Source organism: Paroedura picta, chromosome 2 (genome assembly GCF_049243985.1).
Source record: "Paroedura picta isolate Pp20150507F chromosome 2, Ppicta_v3.0, whole genome shotgun sequence".
NCBI lineage: Eukaryota > Metazoa > Chordata > Lepidosauria > Squamata > Gekkonidae > Paroedura > Paroedura picta.
The window spans coordinates 7,458,534-7,479,255 of record NC_135370.1 but is presented as its reverse complement, the minus strand read 5'-3'; the positions used below and the strand labels follow the sequence as shown (position 1 = coordinate 7,479,255).

Here is a 20,722-nt window from a genome sequence, read left to right as displayed (position 1 = left end):
AGGAGGCCACCTTCGGCTGAACTTGGCATCCCAGCTGGGCACCCTTTCTGAGCCTGCCCCTAAGGACTGGATGACGGGGAAAGGCCCAAAGGCCACAAAGGCCTGCTGCCAGGCCTCCAAAGCCCGCCATCAGTGCTGAGGGGCAGGAGAGAAGTTTCATGCACAGTGGTGTTTTTAGCGGGAAACACAAAAGAAAAACCCAAACAACCCCCCCACCACCACCACCTTATATGAAATTTCCTTTTTTCTTTTCAGCATGAGCAGACTGCTTTTTAAGCCGAAGTATTCCTCACTCAAAATACAGCATAGAAGTCTGAGGATTCCCTCCCCCCCACCCCATTTTCTGATGGGGAAAAAATAGAAAATGTGGAGGAGTACCAAAAAAATCCCTATGAAATGTTCAAAATGGTTTATGGAATGCTCCAATCTGTATGTCCTTCTGATTTTTAATGCCATTAAAGGTCTCTCAAAAGAAAGATATATATATTTTTTCCCTTGTGGAATGAAATGTTGTTCAAGTCAAGGCTTTGTCTGCTCAAAACATAAAGCACGCAAGCCTGAGGACTTTGTTTTGCCGTGAGAAAAATGGAAATTTTGGGGCCTGTTCCACATAATATATTTCTGGTAAGGGCTTGGAGGAGGAGTGTGTCTCGTGGCTTAAGTGCCACTCAGCGCGCCCTTTCTTCCTTTCTTCCTTTCCTTTCCTTTCCTTTCCTTTCCTTTCCTTTCCTTTCCTTTCCTTTCCTTTCCTTTCCTTTCCTTTCCTTTCCTTTCCTTTCCTTTCCTTTCCTTTCCTTTCATTTATATACCGCCCTCCCCAGAATGCCTCCTCCTCCAACCGGCTTGCCTGTCTGTCCTGCAGCCATTCCCCACCCTGCCCACCCCCTCCTCCTTCCACTTCCCTCTGAGGCTGCAGATCCCTGCTGCGTGAGAGCTGCCCCTGCCAGTAAGTTCCATAACAGCTGACTGCAGCCTTTCCAGGTCCTGGGGGGAGGGGGAGGTCCACAGAGTTCTTCCACCACCACCCCAGTCTAGCACCCATTGTATTCCTGAATGCAACAGGCTTGGTCCCTAGTTATTAAATATATCTATGAAACACACACACACACACACACACACACACACACACACAGAGAGAGAGAGAGAGAGAGAGAGAGAGAGAGAGAGAGAGAGAGAGAGAGAGAGAGAGAGAGAGAGAGAGAATGAAGGAAATGTGACAAGATAGCATATGGCCCATCTGTTTTCATCTCCCCCCCCCCCCTTATAGTGGGATTCCAGGGACTTCTGCTCAGAGGAGCTCCAGGAGCAATAACAAAATCACATGCTTTCAGGATCAAGCCAGAAGGCCATACCTCTGACGGCTCTTCTTCGGTTCCGAGCGGGTGGCAGGAGATGATGTATTCGGAGCTTTCCGTCAAGGGTCTCCAAGAGATGGTAGTCTGGGAAAGAGCTTCCTGGAGCCGCGTGTAATTATTCCTGGGCCCAAGGCTGTGTGGGTATGAAGGTTCATCTAGGTCTGGCACACGGATGGGATACTGGATCACTACTCCTGGCTCTTCGTCCACGTTCGGTCTCGGCCGATGTCTTATCGGGGTGGCCACGGTGGTTTTCGCAGGGGTCCGAGACCCATACACTTCCACAAAGACCTGCTGGCCCGGGTTGCTCAGGACGGGCTGCAGGCCAGAAGAGCCTGGAAGTTGGATACCATTTCCATTGTCATAGGGGTCCGGGTGGTAAGGGGTGTTCTCTACCACGGACGGCACGTCCAGGATCTCTGGTCCGCTCTGGCCAGGGTGTGGGTGCGTTACCAGGTGCGGGAGCACATCTAAGCCAAAGAAAGGTTAGAAGCCAATGAAGCCAAGCTCTCCGGCCACTGCAAGCCCAGCGTTCGTTATGGGGCGCATGAGGCAGCTGCGCTGGAAAACACCGTGCAAGATTCAAACCGTTAAATGCTAGCCGCATTCTCGTTAGCCTGCCAAGGCCTCGTGGCAAGAATGGGCACAGCCCTTGTCAACCCTGGAAGGAACTGCATGCAATGGAATCTCTGTCCAAGGAGGCCCTCTAGACCGTCAATCAAACCTAGCCAGCCGTGGTTAAGACTGGTGGCTTCTAATCTGGTGAGCTGGGTTTGACTCCCTGCCCCTCCACATGCAGCCAGCTGGGTGACCTTGGGCTTGTCACAGTCTTGATAGAGCTGTTGTAACTGGACAGGAATATCAGAGCTCTCTCACCTCCCTCCCAGGGTGTCTGTTGTGGGGACAGGAAAGGCGACTGTAAGCCACTTTGAGACGCCTTCGGATAGTGAAAAGCAGGGTATAAAGCCCAACTCTTCTTCTGTCCCTTTGGTCATAACTGGCAGCTATAGTCTCTTGCTCATGAGGAGGGGAAGTATTACTGCCTGAAGCACTTTCAGGCCCATTACAAGATGCGTTATCCTGGAATGGTAATCCCCTTTTAATTTAAGTGTGATCACCCACTTAAGGGATGAAGGAAGCACAATGAAAGAGGTAAGAATTAAAGGTGTGCAAAAACAAAACACCCCAAAACGGCATTTTGCAGGTTCAAGTATGCCGAACCGGAAACTATGGGTATTTCCTTCTATTCCCAAATCCCCATACTGGTATGGTATTCAGATTCAGTAAATATTTGGGAAGGATGATTTTTTTCAGGCCCATTATACCCTATGTCAATGGTCCCCATAGGGTATAATGGAAAATTGGTCCAGGGGTTACCTGGGGATCGGGGAGGGCAGTTGTTTTTTTAGGTAGAGGCATGACATTTACAGCCTAGTGGCTGGTGCCTCTCCTCAAACCCTCCCCGCGAAGTTTGAAAAAGATTGGGTCAGGGGGTCCAATTCTATGGACCTCTGAAAAAGGTGCCCTCCATCCTCCATTGTTTCCAATGGAGAGGGGAGTTATTTCAACAGGGCTTTTACTGTTCAATTGTTGTTAGCCGCTGTGAGCTGCTAATCCAGAGCGGCAGGATAAAAGTGCAATAAATAAATAAAATGGGATCCCTTTAAAATTTAAATGCCTTTTTTCAGCTGCAGAGCAAGTGAACAAAGTTATTTAAAGGGCTTGCAATCCCTTTAAACACCTGGCACCAGTTCACCCAGACTGAGCTTTCCTGAATCACAGCTCACTTCTTCAGAAACAAAAAGAGGACTCTGAAACGAACCAATCAGCCGGTGACTCTCAGCTTCTGAATCCCGACTGGGTATAAACCAGCCATGTAAATCTAAAACAGACAAGATCCGTTTCCATCCTGTGAGTCCATTACAAGCAAGAATGGACCCAAATCGAAGGAAGCTCACACTGAAAACACCGAAGATTTTTCACATGTACTTATTCATGGCTGGGGTACCACGGTCTCACCTCCAAACACAAGAGCTCAAAAGGGAGCGTATTCGAAACGAGCCCATCCAACTCAACCAATGATTATTCTGCATAAATGACCATCTGAACTATGCCTAGCCACACACAAGCACAGAGGGAATGCTTCACAGATACACACACACACACGGAGTCCAAACCCATGGAAACGTTAAGCGCTGCTACAGCATTAGTCCCCCAGCTCTCCATGCGCAGCCAAGGTAAGGTCCCGTTACCTGTGGTGGTCCTGCCAATCAAAGGTTCACTCTTCTGGCTGTTCTTCACGGCAATGATGTAGACGGTGTACTCCAAACCAGGCTCCAGACCTGAGAAAGGAACAGCAGCAGCCCATGTCTAAGTGGTACCAAACAACAAACTATTCAGGATCAGTTTAACAGCTGAAAAGAAAGGCTGAAGGTATCGGAATGGTTCATGTTCTGGAAGAACTCAGCTAGATATTGGTCAGCCTGCCTGCCTGCCTGCCTGGTCCCAGGATCCATCATTTTCTGGTGCAACCAGGAGAAGGATCTCAGGGGGTTGATTACATAATGCCAGATCCCAGGATCCAGCACCTTCCCGTGCACACAGGAGATGGATCTCGGCGTTGCTGAGGCAGATTTTCCATGGCATCCACAAGTCTAGGTTGTAAGCCGCTTTGAGCCTCCTTCAGGCAGTGAAAAGTGGGGTATAAAAACCAACTCTTCTTCATTCCCAATTGATCATTCAAGGCAGCTCACCAACTCCTGTGGGGTAAAGGGGAGGGGGACTCACAGGCCTAGAGGGGCCTAGAGGGGAGGAGTCAATGGTAGAAATGTTCTCCTCCCCCTCTCTTGTGCACCAGCTTTCATTGGCAGATAGATATCAAGTTAGAGAAACAAAAACCAAACAGGGGGCACAAGAGCAGGAAAAGGCAAGGGGAACAGCAGGGCTAAGACCATTCTAGCCAGAGTCCTAAGGTATACAATGTGCAGCTTCCCTTGTGGACGCCCGAGGACTGCTATAGAAGATGCAGAGAACTTCTGGGGCATGGCCATTTCAAGATCTTTTTTTCCCTTGGCAACAGTGAGCATGTGTGAACAGACGCATTTATATTATATTTTTATTTTTATGATATGTATATCCCACTACTCAAAGGCCTGAAGCAGCTAGAGACCAAGGTCCCTGATGGACCAGCCTCCCCCACACTGCCCAGCCTGTCAGTGAAGACCCTTCTCCCAAGCCCCACACTTCAGGAGGGAGGGAGGCAGGCAGGCAGGCAGGCAGGCAGGCAGGCAGGCAGGCAGGCAGGCAGGCAGGCAGGCAGGCAGGCAGTGGTGACTTACAGACAGGGCTGTTTCAGTGACAGCAGCTTGTGTTTGGGACGCCCCCCCCCCCCTGCATTGCTCACTAGGAACCCGCCCTCTCCGCAAAGTATACAGTCTTTCAGGCATCGGGTCAAATGTTTAATTCTGTCAAGAAGACAACAGAACAAAATAACAAATTAAATATTTCATAGAATCATAGAATAATAGAGTTGAAAGGGACCTCCTGGGTCATCTAGTCCAACCCCCGGCACTATGCAGGACATTCACATCCCAATCGCTCATCTACTGTAACCTGCCTCCTGTTGAGCCTTCACAGAATCAGCCTCTCCTTCAGATGACTATCCAGCCTCTGTTTAAGAATTTCCAAAGATGGAGAACCCACCACCTCCCAGGGAAGCCTGTTCCACTGAGAAACCGCTCGAACTGTCAGGAACTTCTTCCTGAGGTTTAGACAGAATTTCTTTTGTTTATTATATTTATTATATTTAATAAATTATTGTGTAAACTGTACAGTCTGGTAGTCAGATCCCTACTGTTTTTAATTTTACATATGTGTACGCTTTGTAATATAGAGCCTCTTGTGGCGCAGAGTGGTAAGGCAGCCGCCTGAAAGCTCTGCCCATGAGGCTGGGAGTTCGATCCCAGCAGCCGGCTCAAGGTTGACTCGTCCTTCCATCCTTCTGAGGTTGGTAAAATGAGTACCCAGCTTGCTGGGGGGTAAAAGGTAATGACTGGGGAAGGCACTGGCAAACCACCCCGTATTGAGTCTGCCATGAAAACGCTAGAGGGCGTGACCCCAAGGGTCAGACATGACTCGGTGCTTGCACAGGGGAGACCTTTACCTTTACCTTTACGCTTCGTAATAAATACTGGATGTGCTTTGTGGATTACAGCTTGACCCTCTTGACAAAACTGAGTGTTTGGGGCTGAGTTTGTTTTCCCTCTTTGGCTGTTGCCAAAGCCTTTTTCTTTTTTTCACCCAGGATGCTTATGAAGGTGTTATCTTTACAGGTGCTCAGTAGCCTCTTCCAGATGGGAGCTGATTTTTGGACATGTTTGTGCTTTTTTAATGTGCCCAGCTGCTTTTGTTCCTGTACAAGTGATCTATTATTATTATTATTATTATTATTATTATTATTATTATTATTATTAGATTTATAGCCCGCCACTCCCTTGCGGCTCGTGGCGGGTAACAATATCGCAATTCCCCATTAAAACCCCATAAAACAATAATAACATTGCCAATATTGCCGGCATGGCAAGAATGGCAGCTCAACTCCCCCCCCTCCCTCCCACTACTAGCGGGTGGAGAGGAGGTCCTGATGATGTTTTGCTTCGGGTCCAGAACCCGAGTCCCCGGGGGAGGCATAGATCTATTATCAGCCCCGGCCTCAACCATAAACCTGGCGGAAGAGCTCCGTCTTGCAGGCCCTGCGGAATGTTGAAAGATCCCGCAGGGCCCGCAGCTCTCCCGGGAGCTCATTCCACCAGGTCGGGGCCAGGACCGAAAAGGCCCTGGCCCTGGTCGAGGCCAGGCGTGCTTCCCTAGGGCCGGGAACGACCAACAGGTTTTCACCCGCAGAGCGCAAGGCCCTGCGAGGGGCATAGGGCGATAGGCGGTCCCTCAGGTATGTGGGTCCCAACTCGCGTAAAGCCTTGAAGGTTAGAACCAGAACCTTGAACCGGATCCGGGCAGCAATTGGCAACCAGTGCAGCTGCCTCAGCACTGGCTGGATGTGGGCCCTCCAAGATGTGCCAGTAAGGACCCTAGCAGCTGCGTTTTGCACTAGCTGAAGTTTCCGGATCAAGGACAAGGGAAGGCCCGCGTAGAGCGAGTTACAGAAATCTATTCTGGAGGTGACCGTTGCATGGATCACTGTGGCTAAGTGTTCGGGGGACAGGTAGGGCGCTAATAGTCGGGCCTGGCGAAGGTGGAAAAACGCCTGGCCCGCTACTTTTTTGACCTGCGCCTCCAAAGTCAGGGAGGCATCAATGGCCACACCCAAGTTCCTGGCCTGGGACGTGATGGTGAGTTGCGTCCCTGCCAGGGTGGGTAAGCGCGCTTCCTGGTCCTGCCCCCTACGTCCCAGCCACAGGACCTCCGTCTTGGAGGGGTTGAGTTTCAGGCGACTCTGCTCGAACCATTCTGTCACTGCTTCCAAACATCTGGCGAATGGTTCCGGGGGGGAGTCCGGGCGGCCGTCCATGAGGAGATAGAGCTGGGTGTCATCAGCGTACTGGTGGCAACCCAGTCCAAAACTCCGTACCAGCTGGGCCAGAGGGCGCATAAAGATGTTGAATAATGTGGGGGAGAGGACCGCACCCTGAGGGACCCCACAAGGGAGTCTATAGGAACGCGAGAACTCATCTCCCACTGCAACCCTCTGGGTCCGGTCCTGGAGAAAGGAGCGTATCCAGCGTAACGCTGTGCCCCGTATCCCCGTGCCGGCAAGGCGATGGACCAACAGCTCGTGGTCCACGATGTCAAAAGCGGCCGACAGGTCCAGAAGAACCAGCACTGCCGACCCGCCCTTATCCAGCTGGCGACGGAGGTCATCCAACAGGGCGACCAGCACCGTCTCCACCCCGTGGCCAGGTCGAAAGCCAGACTGATATGGATCGAATGCCGAAGTTTCTTCCAAGAATGCCAGGAGCTGGTCTGCCGCGGCCCTTTCAACCATCTTGCCCAGGAACGCCAAGTGCGACACTGGGCGATAGCTGGCAGGGTCCCGCGGATCCAGCGTAGATTTTTTCAGGAGAGGGTGAACCACTGCCCCCTTCAGCTGCTCAGGGAACTCCCCGGACTCCAGGGAGAGGTTGATAATGTCCCTGAGCTGGCCTCCTATCTTCTGGCCGCCTCCTTTGAGGAGCCATGATGGACAGGGGTCAAGGGGGCAAGTGGTCGCCCTAACTGAGCCTAGCAACTTGTCCACTTCGGATAAAGAGAGCCGTCTGAAGCCATCAAACGTCACCTCCAAAGGCGGCCAACAGGCCTCCAGTTCATTTACTGTATTAACTGTGGCGGGAAGATCGCGGCGGAGAGACGAGATTTTGTCCGCAAAATAGCTCGCAAATGCCTCACGGCCGAGTTCCAATTTGCTATTATTTTGGCGCCCCTCAAGGGCGGTAAGGGATCTAACTACCCTAAATAATTGGGCCGGGCGAGAGCTTGCGGACGCGATTTCCGTGGCAAAAAATTCACGTTTTGCCACTTTCACCGCCATCTCATACGCCCTCATAAGCGTGCGATAAGATGTTCTCGTAGCTTCGTCGCGAGTCTTCCGCCACACTCGCTCCAGTCGTCTCACTTCCCTTTTCTTCTCCCGTAGCTCCCCGGTGTACCAGGGAGCCCGTTTGAGTCGAGGGCAGAGAGGACGTTTAGGGGCGATCTCATCTATAGCAGCTGTCAGGCGGGACTGCCAGTCCGCCACCAAAGCCGCTAGTGAGTCGCCAGGAGGCATCGGGTCCCGCAGAGCATTCCGGAATCCAGTTGGATCCATAAGTCTCCGCGGGCGGGCTAGAATGCGCCCGCCGCCCAACTGGGGGGGGGGGTGGTATCCTGAGCCGGGCTATGATGATTGGAGGACATCCTGATCTTCTATGTACTTGGAAACTGCCTGAGAAAGACTGGGGAGAGGTAAAATCCCCTCCATAATCAAGCGACAAAACCCTTCTTTCCAGACCCCAAAGGTTCCATGTAGTCCACCATCTGCTTTGCTGCAGGGACCAGGCAAGGGCTTCTGGGAAATCCGAGGCATGACAGCCACCCATCCCCATGCCTCACCCTAGCAGTTGGTTTCCAGAGGCAGAGCAAACACAAAGGTCCTCCATAGCCAGGAGCTCTCAAGAACCCTCTGAGATGGCTACATCCTGATGGATCTTCAAGAAGTCACAAGGAATGTTCTGTGCAAAACCCCCTGACCTTTCTTTTCCAGAAGAACCTACCAGTGATGGTGGCCTCCGTAGTGCCAGGCCGGGGGCGAGGGAGCAGCTCTCTGGGGTGCCCCCCGGGGGTCTCGTATTTGATGATGTACCCTGTGATCTTGGCACGGGGGGGCTGCCAGGTGAGCAGCAGGGAGTTGCTTGTGGTCGTCAGGAAGCGCAAGTTGGAGGGCGCGTCAATGGCTGAGGAGAAACAAAATTGCTTGAACCCATGCCTGCCGAGACATCTGGCATGTCCCCAGAGCAGAAACAGAGTTCCTGGACATCTCAGCCACTTCATGCTTCCTTCTCGAAGGGGAAGTACAGTCATAAAAAGCTATAAATGATCTACGTGGTTAAAGGAAAGGAATCCCTCCTTTCAGTTCCCAAGCGTAAGAGTCGTTACCTGTAGAAGCATCCACCACCGCGGGGGAACTGCGGGCGTTGTCGTTCAAGGAGTAGATGTAAATCTTGTAGTCTGTCCCTGGCTGCAGGCCTACAACACAAAACCAAACCGGAAGGAACGTCAGGCCAGCTGCTCCTCAGGTGAGCATGGCATCCTGACGCGAGGCCCAAAAACCAGCTTGCGGGTCCTTCCAGGGGCTCCACAGAGAATCACCAGGGTGAGATTGCTGGGGAAAGAGGGGGAGGCACACGACACGCCACTTCCTATGGGAGATGGGATGATGTTCACACTGTGAACTTGAAGAGGAGGCCACAGGGACTTGGGACACCAGAGAGGAAGGGGCCACTCTCCCACCAGGGTGGAAAGGCAGAGAGGAAGTCAGGGAGAGAAGAAGGGCTCGCGAGAGCCCACACAGCCAGAGCCTGTGGCTTGTACTGTAGAAATCCCAGCCGCCTGTGCCTATACATCTCCCAGGGGGCTGTAGGACCAAAGGATGGAGAGGAGAATCAGATCCAATGGGGTGTTGGAATCAGACAGAAAAGCCAGCAATGCAGAGGCTGTGGTGAAGCCAGGTGAACCCATAGGGGGAAAAGTCCATCTCAGGGTGCTCCTCCCATTGCAGGAGCCACGGGGAGGACAAGAAAAGCTGACCTTGGCCAAGCTAGTCAGTCAGTGCAGCTGCCTCCTCGGCAACCCCCAAGCCAGCAAGGGTGGGTGTGAGGGCTCCAAGAACCTTACAGATCTTCAAGTCTAAACTGCTGGTTCCGAATGCTCCTATGGTAGCAGCTGCTTTTCTCCCCTTCTCCCCAAATGTAACCCGCAGGGCATCCCAAAAAGCAGCACAGCTGAGGCTCAACCCCTACGTAGCAAACTTTGTTTGCAGCATCCCATGAGAAGGGTTCCTCCAGCCACTTTTCTGCCAAATGTTTCGAACGCAGGACAGAGCATTTGAGGGGGGGGTAGGGGGCTCCCCTACCGGTGATGGTGTAGCTCCTAACGTCCGGGCTGATGGTCCTTTGAACCGGGCTCTGGCCGCTGGCAGGGATGGCATCAATCTGGAAGCCGGTGATGGTCTCTGTCTTGGTGCGCCACGTGATGGTGACAGTTCTCTCGGTGACGTCTGTCACACGCGGCCTGCGAGGGGGGCTGATGTCTGCGGAAAAGAGGGGCAATGCTCATCCACAGTCTGGCTGGCCAAAAGATCCCGGGGAGAATTCTCCTGCCAGTGCAGGCCACTGCAGAGATACCTCAGCAGAGTCCTCATTCAGGGTTTGGTCTATTGGTTCCATCCGTACCTTTCTTAGTTTCCCCATGTTATGCTTTTGCCATGTTATACTTGTGATATGCTTTTGCCATGCTGAGATCGTGTTGTGTTTTTATCATGCTATGATTTTGCCACAATGTTTTTACATTACATTGTATTTCTGCTCTGTGATTCAACTGCATCCCATCAGGGATCCTCAGCCTCATCACCTCGATTTTGAACTTTTGAATGTATGAATGTAGCTAGCCCTTGGCCTCAGAATTCCTGCTTCCCTCCTGGGATGGACCTGCGAACTATCAGCCTTCCTGGTACTCTAAATCTCAATAGGCACCTTCACGTAGAGATTGTCTTCGCACCCAAACCGTTTGATGCAGGGAGGGGAGTAGTTTGAATAGAATCTTTAGTCTTAGCAAAGTTCCCATGTTGTGTAGTTTGTTATTTTTCCAATAAAGAGCTTTCTTTTCATAAATGAAGCCTGCTTATTTGGCAGTAACAGGAGATTCTCCCACTCGGTGTCTGTTCAGATATTTTATGATACCAGGTGACTTACTCTCTAGGGTTGTAACAACACCCTGGACGGGTCTGCTGGTCAGGGAGTCTTTCAGAGCGTAGACATTGACTTCATATTTGGTGGCCATCTAGAAGGAACAAAACCAGAAAGCCTCAGCTTTACCTCCCCGAGAAGGAAACCTAATCCTGCTCCGTGGTTGATGCTCCGGATCCTGTTAGCAGTATGAAGCATTTACTTCTCATCACAGATGTTAGCAAAAGAGTCATTGGAATGCAGGGAGAAGGAACTGCCCCGATTTCCTGCTGCATCTTACGTTGGAGTAACTTACAGCAGGGGTAGTCAACCTGTGGTCCTCCAGATGTTCACGGACTACAATTCCCATGAGCCCCTGCCAGCAAATGCTGGCAGGGGCTCATGGGAATTGTAGTCCACGAACATCTGGAGGACCACAGGTTGACTACCCCTGACTTACAGGACAGTTCAGTAACAAAATTAATCAGACATAATCAACATACAAATGAAATATGCAATCTATACCAAACTAAGACTCTGAATCCCAGAGCCAGGAGGCAACACGAAGGGAAAGGCCTCTATGCCCTATTGTTGGCCATCCAGAAGAACTGAGTGGCCACTATGTGACAGGAGGCTGGACTAGATGGACCACTGGGCTGATCTAGCAGGGCCTTCTTACATTCTTGTTTAATATGGGGCAATCTAAATCATCATCCAGTAGAGAAAAATAGTCATTTATTTGTATACCACTTTTCACTACTCAAAGGCATCCTAGAGCAGTTTACAAACCCCTTTGCCTTCCTCTCCCCACAACAGATGCCCTGTGAAGTAGGTGATCTCTAAGAGAACTGCTCTGCAAAAACCGCCCTAAGAGAACTGGGACTGGCCCAAGAGCACCCAGCTGGCTATGTGTGGAGGAGGAGTGGGGCATATCAAGTGAGAATCTGCCCCAAATAACTTTTCCAAGAGCTGCAACCCTCCCACCTGCCCAACCCCAAAAACAGGGGGAGAACTGACCATGAGTCCGGAGACGACAGCAGAGGTGCTGTCTGGAGAGAGGTGGATCTCTTTCATGGGCCCGTTCTTCTCCTGGGGGTTCACGCGGAGTCTATATCCCGTGAGCCGGACATTTGGCGCCATCCAGGTCACAGTCAGGCTGGTTGGAGTGACCTGAATGAACTTCAGATTTGTCGGAGGTGGGATCGCTGTGGGAAGGAGAACAACAACCTTGCGGCGGTTCTTGCAGCAGCCACATCCCGTTCTGGCAGCCTTTTCGCTGAGGCAGAAAAGGACAGTGTCCCTGTCCCCCCATCCCCCCATTCACCCGCAGCCTTCTGAGCAGTCCTACAGGGAGAACCTTCCTCACTGGTGTTTGGGTGGTGGGGAAGCAGCAGCCCGGCACCCTTCCGAAGCTGTTGAGATTGCAAAAGGTTGTCTCCCTTGGGAGCACAGTTCGTTTCAGGTGGGGAACCAGGTGGGCCAGCAGGAGCAGAGCATGACGAGAGTTTGGCAGCACCTTCTAAGCTTCCCAGGGTCTAGTTTCCCACCCAGGGTTAAATTTCCCTTCCTCCCACAGAGGAAAACCTTGTTGGTTATGAAGCCACATCCGGGCGCTTTGAGAAGGATGGGGCCAATTGCCGGTAGATGCTCAGCCATAATAGGCTGCGTGGGTGGGGGGCAAATGGGTCCCCCAGCAGCCAAAGAGCAAACAAGGGCCATCCCTTCAGGCAAAGCAACCTGGTCTGGGGAGGTCCTGTGCTGCAAGGTTGGCATTCAACTGGGCTGAGTGCTGTTTCCAGGCCGGGGTGGTCCAAGTCAGTCCTGCTGCCCACAAGCTATGATGGTTCTCCCGGCTGCGCTTGAAGCTCTCGAAGCAGTGGCAGGGTCCTGCTCCCAACCTCTAAACCTCTTGCTCTCTTTGAAGCTCGGATTGAAGGCTTTTCATCTCTGGGATTGTGATCCCACCTGGCCAACCGCGGCAAAAGCGTTCGCCAGGCAGGAAGAAGGCGGGCTTGAGGAGGGAAGCTGGGTCGGCCACAGGCCCAGGTTTCTTTCTAGAAAAACAAGCTGCCTTCCCCGCCACGAGCAGCCAAGGAGAGGGAAAGTGGCTGGCCTTGTTAAAAACCCCAAGTCCATGCTAGCACAAGATTAAGCCTGTCCTAAAGTGGATGGGTTCCAAAGACAGCAGAGTAGACTGTCTGACTTACAAGAGTGAGAGAGATTTTATTTATTAAAACATTCATCTCCTTGCAGTGGCTTTCAGAAGACCCCAGGGCAAGAACTGCAGAGAACTAGGGCCTGCTGCACAGGTTCCCTTGATTCCCTGCTGTGCAGTGTGAGTGTAAAGAGCACCAAAGCATCTCCCAGTGGCCAGAGCCACCTCTGCTAAGGTGCAAAGACCACAGGAACAATCCAAATCTGCTCAGCATCCCTGGCCCCAAAAAGCCAGGGCTTTTTTGGCCTTGGCGGAACACTCTTCCTTGTGAGATCAGGGCCTTCTGGGCTTGCAAGAGGGAGCTGTTCTGCTGGGCTTGTGGTCGAGGCCAGGAAAGTACATCAAGCATCTGCATTAGAACCCCATCCAGGCAACTAACCTGACCAAACACTGACTAGCCCCCTTCAGAAAGAAGTTGTCTGTAAAGATGAGGTGGTTTTCCAGATAATTTTAAAACCTAAATTTCAACTTAGAATGAATAAATCAGTATTTTATGACGTATGTCACTTGCTTTGCATGGTTTTAAATCTAACGTCAGCTGCCCAGAGCCGACCAGGAAATAAAAATAAAATGATTATTGTTAGCTGCCGTTCTCCTGGCTGCCTTGAAAGGTCGGGCACCTTTGATAGCCACTGATTTGGGAAGTCCCCTGTGTCTATCTTTCTTCTGCAGTAAAAATATAAAATGTATAAATGTATATTCTCTCAGTGTGATTCATTGCTGCTAGGCCAAAGAACCCTAATTTGGCCATTTGGCTATCAGATTTGGTACCCAACATGGGGCTTGCCTCTTTGGAGAGCCATTAGTCTTGACACCTGTGCACTGCTGAAGATGCCAAGACATCCTTTCTGTCTGGTCTTTGCATTCTGGACTAACTCCTCCCTGACACAAAAGCAACACTGCCCCTATGAAAAACCTTTCAAGGAGCAGCAGATTCCTCTCTCCAACGGCGAGTCCATTGGAATTCAGGGGGGAGGCAGAGCCAAGTGGGGCTCACAAAGAAGTGGCATAAGTCTTTCTGAGAGGTTCAGACTGAGTATAAAGCTGGCATTTGCTCTGTTCAGGGGATTGCTAAGGACAGTGCTGTCAAGGGCAGAGTGAGTGCCCAGGGTGTCAATGCATGTGTGCGATTTGGCCCTCCCTGTCTCTGATCCATATTTACAAGCTGCACTTCCAGCATATGAAGGAAAGCGATCCCGTTTGAGAACAGCAGGGGCCAGAACAGCAGGTGGGTCTCAAGCTGCCAAACCATGATGGGTGTGTGTGTGCATGCGTGTGTGTGTGTGTGGACTGGAACCTGGAGCTCTGGATTCAAGAAACGGTTCCTCGATCTCATGGAAATACCAATGACCTTCTTGGCCCTTGGCCTCTGGACACAGAACGTGTGAATGACAGCTCCAGCCCCACCAGTTCGTCTGTGGCTTGTGGCTGCTAAAAGATGCCCAGAGGCTGAGATTCCCCATGCGTTCACTGAGCTGCCCAGGCACTAAGGACAACATCAGGTGGGCACCCGTGTTGCCCTGAAGCAGAAAAACAAAGTTTCATGCACACAAAGCCTTATGGCAGGAAAAAAAACTTTGTTGCTCTCCAAGGAACTTTGTTTTCCTGTTCACAACCGTTCACCTTCAACACCCCTGCTGCTTGAGCCAATAGCATGCCCTTGTCTCTTTCTGGGTCTCTCCGGATGATGGACCGAACGGGCGGGGGCTGGGGCGGGGCATGTACCTGTGGACTGGGTTCCGACCAGGGGCGGGCTCTCCAGCTCGTCGTGCAAGGCCACGATGCGGACCGTGTACTCGGAGCCGGGCCTGAGGCCACGCAGCTCCGCAGAGTCGTCTTCGCCGTCTGGGGCAGGGAAGAGCTCGCGGATTCCATCCTCCGGGGTGAAGTAGGTCACCCTGTACCTGCTGACTTGCCCCTGGGGGCTTTCCCAAGCAATTTTGATGGAATCAACATCCACATCGGTGAATGTCAATCCTCTAGGGCGATCGATGTCTGTTAGGCAAATTAATGGGGAAAGGTTACGTGGAAAGGCGGGGAAAGCGGCGCGGAGGGAGACGTAGGGCATGCAAAGCAATTTCATCTTTCTGCACATTCAGAAACAGGTGTGTGTGGGGGGGTGTTAGCTGCCCAAGAGCCTCCTGCAGACATCTACAGCAATGCAGTGGGGGTGCCCGGCAGCTGGCCTCCTGCTGTGACAGCCCATCAAAGTGGCTTGGCCAGCGAGTGCATGAGCACTGTGAAAGTGGGGGTGGCGTGCATTCCGGAAAAGCCCCCTTTTTGTGGGTGCTGCCGCTCAAGCGGCGGGACAGGAGGGGTCCTTCAGCAGCGAGTGGGACCCCCGCCAAGACAAGGCTCAGCTTGGATTGCTGGGCACACAGGCAGAGATCCTGCAGCCCCTCTCCTCGCCAGGAAACGCGTCCCTGGGGGCCAGCCGCCCGTTTTGCCCCCAGAATACCCCACCCGAGAGAAGGGCTTTGTTTTGAAGGAGCCTCAGAGTCGCCGGAGAATTGCAGAGCTGTATCTGGCTGCAAAAGGAACGAGGGCAGCCATTTCCTTCTTCCCAATTAAGGTTCACATCAATTACCTGAGCAAACATCCCTTCTGGAAATTAATTCTACAAGAGAGGCATCGGGGTATGCCAAGCGCAAATTAGAGACGCCTTCCGGCAAACCAGAAATCTTGGTTTGTTTTTTGTGTCATCGCGGAAGCACAAAGGCAAGCCGTGTCACGCCCGAAAACCACCCGCTGGGAGGAGGGCTTCGGATCGCCGGCGCTGCGGCCTCGGGGGGTCTGCCTGAGCGCTCAAGGAGGCGGGCACCTCTGCCTCCCCTCCCTCCGGGTGGCTGACGGGCGACTTGCCCGAAGGCGTCGTTGCATTGAAATCTTTTGCGAGGCTCGCAGTGGAGATCCGGTTGACCCTCACCAGGAAAGCGAGAACAGGAATCCCTGGGCAAATGGGCTTGGGAGGAAGCCTCATTTCACTTTCCTTTTGAGCAGACATGCAGTGGCTGACCAGTCGGATCTCCACGTCCCCATGGGCTTCGGACGCGAGGCTCAAGCGAGAGCTCCATTGGGGGGCGGTTAGCACCGTGTTTCTATGTCTTCCAAGGTAAAAAAGGTGATTTGTTTGAGACGGCCATGCCTGGGCTTCAAGATGTTGCTCTTTTCCCTCTATTTCCCCACCCCGGAGATGCCTGATGGGGAGGCAGGTCTGGGTGGGAGGGACTTGAGGCCTGATCAAGCATCCTTATTTGCCCACTTAGGAGCATCTGTAACTTGGCCACGCAGAAGGCCAAACAGACATGCCTCTCCTTGCTCCTTCTCCTTCCCAACCAGCCTGTGCATTTAACGCTGCTCCTCAGAACCACGTCTCCAGCCCAAGAGTCAAATCACCGTTGCTACCTTCCCATAGAAAAGAGTCCCATTCCAGGCCACAGGTGCACCGAAGGCAATTGCGATTTCCCTTCCCAGGGGCCACTGATATTGAAGCGCAAAGCACAGGCTTCGGTGTCTGTGTGTATCTGTGTGTGCTGGGGGGAGGGGGTGGACTTGGGTAGCCTCCCTAGGACCTATTAGGCCGCTGTCTGCTGTTTCGGAAGTGTTCTGGAAGTAAAGACGTCGCGTCCATTCGGGGCTGCGGAGACCCCCGGTGCTTGCCCTGAAACTCAGATAGGCAGGGAACATACTTGTCACGGCCGTCTCCACCAGCGGCTGGCTCTCTCCGTCTTGACCCTGGGCGTAGACGCTGACCACGTACTCGACGGTGGGCTGCAGCCCTTCGATGGTGACTTCCGTGAGATCTGCAACAAAAGGCCAGCGAAAGGCCCGTCGGGAAAGAGCGTTGCTTGGGGGCAGCTCCCTCCTCTGGAGAGTGTTAGCTGGAGCAGAGCCCCACCTTGCAGGGCAGGGCAGGGCAGGGCAGGGCAGGGCAGGGCAGGGCAGGGCAGGGCAGGGCAGGGCAGGGCAGGGCAGGGCAGGGCAGGGCAGGGCAGGGCAGGGCAGGGCAGGGCAGGGCAGGGCAGGGCAGGGCAGGGCAGGGGAGGGGAGGGGAGGGGAGGGGAGGGGAGGGGAGGGGAGGGGAAGGGAAGGGAAGGGAAGGGAAGGGAAGGGAAGGGAAGGGAAGGGAAGGGAAGGGAAGGGAAGGGAAGGGAAGGGAAGGGAAGGGAAGGGAAGGGAAGGGAAGGGAAGGGAAGGGAAGGGAAGGGAAGGGAAGGGAAGGGAAGGGAAGGGAAGGGAAGGGAAGGGAAGGGAAGGGAAGGGAAGGGAGTGTGTGCACGCGTGCATATTCACGCACGTGCGGGATCCATGGGGGTCAAGGCAGCAGCAGAGGGGCAGGTATGCAGGAGGGGGGGAGGGAGTGATTGTGTGTGTGCATGTGTTTGCTTGCTTGAAGGAAGGGAGGGAGGTTAGGAAGCCATTAGGGTAAGGGGGAAATGGGCAGGAATATGTCTCTGTGTGTGTTCGTCTGTGAGGGAGGGGAGAGGAAGCAGGTAAGGCGGGAACCAGGGGGAAGTGAGTCTCTGTTTCTGTGTGTGTGTGTTAGGGAGGGAGGGGACCCTGACAAAGTTATTCCAGAGCAGTATGTGTCCCACATACCCTCTGGGACTTAGACAGTCAGGACAAATTTTTCCAATGTGTGAGCCACTACGACTGGATTTTGTGATTTCCTAGTCAACTCTGAGAGGCTTGTGTGAAACAAAAAGAATCAAGCTGAATAAAGGAAAAGCCCTTGGCTCCCCTGGAAACCGAGCCGAGCCGAGCCGCTTTACCTGCAGAGAGAACTTTCGTTTTTGTGGGGCCGTGGCCATCCTTAGGAACCGTTGTCACCCGGTAGCCGGTGACGGGGGACGAGGGGGGTTGCCACCGGACGTGGATGCTGCTGTCCTGCACGTCGACCACTTCCATCCGGGACGGGGTGCCAATCTCTGGGAAGGGGAAGACAAAGCGGCATCAGCCTCCATCCTCCCCACAAAGCCCTGCTCAGGCACCTGCAGCTTCCCGGCAACACGTCCCCGTAACAACCAGGACAGGAGACCGGACGGCACACAGTCTGAACTCCCCCACAGCCAGCCTGAAGGCCACCAGCAGCATAATCCCTTCAAACCACTCTGGAACAACCCAAGAGGAGGTGCTCAGCCAGGTTTGGGCAACAGGATTATTTGGGGGGGGGAGGGGGGGAGGTGCTTTGTTTATCTGGGATTAGGCTGCTTTCTGCGATTTTGGACTGAAGGGTGGCTGACACCCTGAAGAACAGCAGTGGTGTTCTGAGTCGCACCCACCCTGTCCGTCTAGAGTCCAGGGCCGATTCTGCATGTGTTGGATAATGCACTTTTGGTGTGCTTTGGCTGCTGAATTTTCCTGTGCGGAACAGGATAGTCTACTTCTAAAGTGCACTGAAAGTGCAGTATCCAATATGTGCAGAATGGGCCCAGGGAAGGGGTGCTGTGAAGAGGCTGGTGGTCTTCTCCGGCCTCCTATCCCCCTCCCTCGCTACAAAGTGATCAGGGACACCCAGACGCCCAGTGGTGAGCAAGTGGGCGGCCACTTAATCGACAGGCGGCTCTTGCACACCTGCTCATTCGTTCTCAGGAACGGGCTCCTTGGGGGTAGCCACCAGGTCCCACTTCAGGAGATCAGCTGGAAGGCAGCTTCTGATCTTCCGCTGCACTGGGAAATCTTGCTCTGTAGCAAGCAACGTTTTTCTTAAAGGGGAAGAGCTGATGGGGAGATCCGAAGCCTGTTCTCCCCCTAATGCCTGACCTGGGCGACCCAGGCATAACTGATCTCAGAAGCTAAGCAGGATCACCCTTGGTTAGTATTTGAATGGGAGACCCCCGAGGACATGGAGGCAGGCCTACCAGACAATCCTGCCATGGTAGCAGCTCCTGGCTACACGACGATAGATAAATAGATAAATCTCCCCCAAGTTGGGGAGCAAGAAAGGGAAACCCTCTCTTTCTCCTCTCCCTTTTTCATGGTGCAGCAATTCTTTGGGGAGGTAGGTGGATTGGAAACCCATTTTCTGTTGATTCAACCACCAGCTGTGCGTCTAACCATCTCTTCCACTTTCCTGTGCCCAAGCACAACTAGGCTGGGATACAGGCAGGTGCTGGGAGATCAGGCCCCCAAACCACTGAAACCTCTCCATCAAAGCACAGGCAGCAAACTTGAGCACTGCCCCTTAGAAGACAGCAGGCAGAATCAAAGAAGCTAGGAGACATCAGACAAAAAGTGAAATGAAACGGAGAGGCAACTGGATCAGAGCACTGGGTCCAAAAGGTGGCCCAAACACACCCCTCCACAGAGGGGCTAGATGTCTCGGCTTTCTGGTGGAGCAAGCGTGCCAAGACCCTCTTCTCGAAGCGCCCTCAAGGGAGGCGGCCTCCAGCACAGGGTTGCTCTTGCAGGAAAAGGTGGTTTATTTACCGCACTTGTTCAGGGCTTACCCATCTTGTAACTGACGGTCACCGGCTTGCTGCTGGCAGGGCTGTCTCCGCGGCCGGTGACGGCGTAGACCGTGATGGTGTACTCTGCTCCTGGCTTCAGGCCAGGGATGGTCGCCGTGGACAGGTGACCAGGCACCGTGAACTCCTGCACAGGGCCATTGCCTCCTGGGGACACAGAAAGCACCGGGCAGGTTGGGTCAGGGCTCGTGTGCCACCGAGCTGTGACATATCATGGCAGATTCCTAACCGAGCTTTGCTCACAAATCCCCAATACACTGAATCTGTCGCCGCAGGGTGCCTCTGGTGCCACTGCGGACACGGGAAAAGTTCTCCCAGACCCTGGTCTCCGCGTTTATCATCACACCCCTTTCTCTTGTGTTTGGTTCCCAGTGGGACCAAATTTGTGACCCTGAAGGCTACTGTGGATGCTATATAGCCAATATGAGACCCAGACTGCATGTTTCACAGAGTTCTGAGAAGAAACCAAAACACAGTGTAATCCCAGGCAGAGCTGGACCCTTCTCAGTCATTGACTGGGGAGGAGTTAAACACTGCTTGGGATTGCCCTACTAGTTACTAGAAGACAAGTAATAAGGCACTGAGATAAAGGCAAAGGTAAAGGTATCCCCTGTGCAAGCACCGAGTCATGTCTGACCCTTGGGGTGACGCCCTCTAGTATTGTCATGGCAGACTCAATATGGGGTAGTTTGCCAGTGCCTTCCCCAGTCATTACCATTTTACCCCCCAGCAAGCTGGGTACTCATTTTACTGACCTCGGAAGGATGGAAGGCTGAGTCTACCTTGAGCCTTACCACTCTGCGCCACCAGAGGCTTTGAGATACCAGTAAGGGTCAACAATTATAGCAACATAATAAGTGGACTTCTACAGAGTCTGCAGACTTCAAAGGTTCTTTGTTATCATTGTTAAGCCTTACTGGTATCTCAGTGTGTTATTACTTGTCTTCTGTTTGATGCTTCACTGGGACCTACCCCTCCTATCTGTTTTGCCTGCTAGTTACTAGAGCAGGGTCCTCAACATGGTGCCCATGGGCACCTGCCAAGTATGTTCAGAAAATGGACAGAGCCAGAAGGCATCATCTCCATATCCTCCCCTCCCCCCAGAGAAGAGCAGTGTGTGTGGAGAACCTTAAGCTAGCCATTTTGGTGAGCACAGTAATTCCCTCACTGCCCCTCACTCAAAAGCAGGAGTGCCGTTGAGCCAGGCTGCAGTCTAGGACCATCTGGGCTCTTGCTGGGCCCTCAATTCAC

At 53.0% G+C, this 20,722-nt stretch overlaps 1 protein-coding gene across 6 annotated transcripts in view; it reads right to left on the bottom strand.

The window, feature by feature from the left end:
* The window catches only part of FN1 (fibronectin 1), an 84,128-nt gene that overhangs the window by 10,223 nt on the left and 53,183 nt on the right, over positions 1-20,722 (bottom strand). For 3 of the 6 annotated variants that reach the window (XM_077319308.1, XM_077319310.1, XM_077319313.1), the window contains 11 exons: positions 19,454-19,618; positions 17,777-17,932; positions 16,694-16,807; positions 14,730-14,999; positions 11,807-11,994; positions 10,817-10,904; positions 9,979-10,155; positions 9,003-9,092; positions 8,621-8,800; positions 3,608-3,697; positions 1,353-1,825 (listed from right to left, as the gene is read on the bottom strand). In XM_077319308.1, the coding sequence (XP_077175423.1) occupies positions 1,353-1,825; positions 3,608-3,697; positions 8,621-8,800; positions 9,003-9,092; positions 9,979-10,155; positions 10,817-10,904; positions 11,807-11,994; positions 14,730-14,999; positions 16,694-16,807; positions 17,777-17,932; positions 19,454-19,618 (1,991 nt within the window). The remainder of the gene's footprint in view (positions 1-1,352; positions 1,826-3,607; positions 3,698-8,620; positions 8,801-9,002; positions 9,093-9,978; positions 10,156-10,816; positions 10,905-11,806; positions 11,995-14,729; positions 15,000-16,693; positions 16,808-17,776; positions 17,933-19,453; positions 19,619-20,722) is intronic. The other 3 variants (XM_077319312.1, XM_077319314.1, XM_077319311.1) reach the window with 2 other exon arrangements.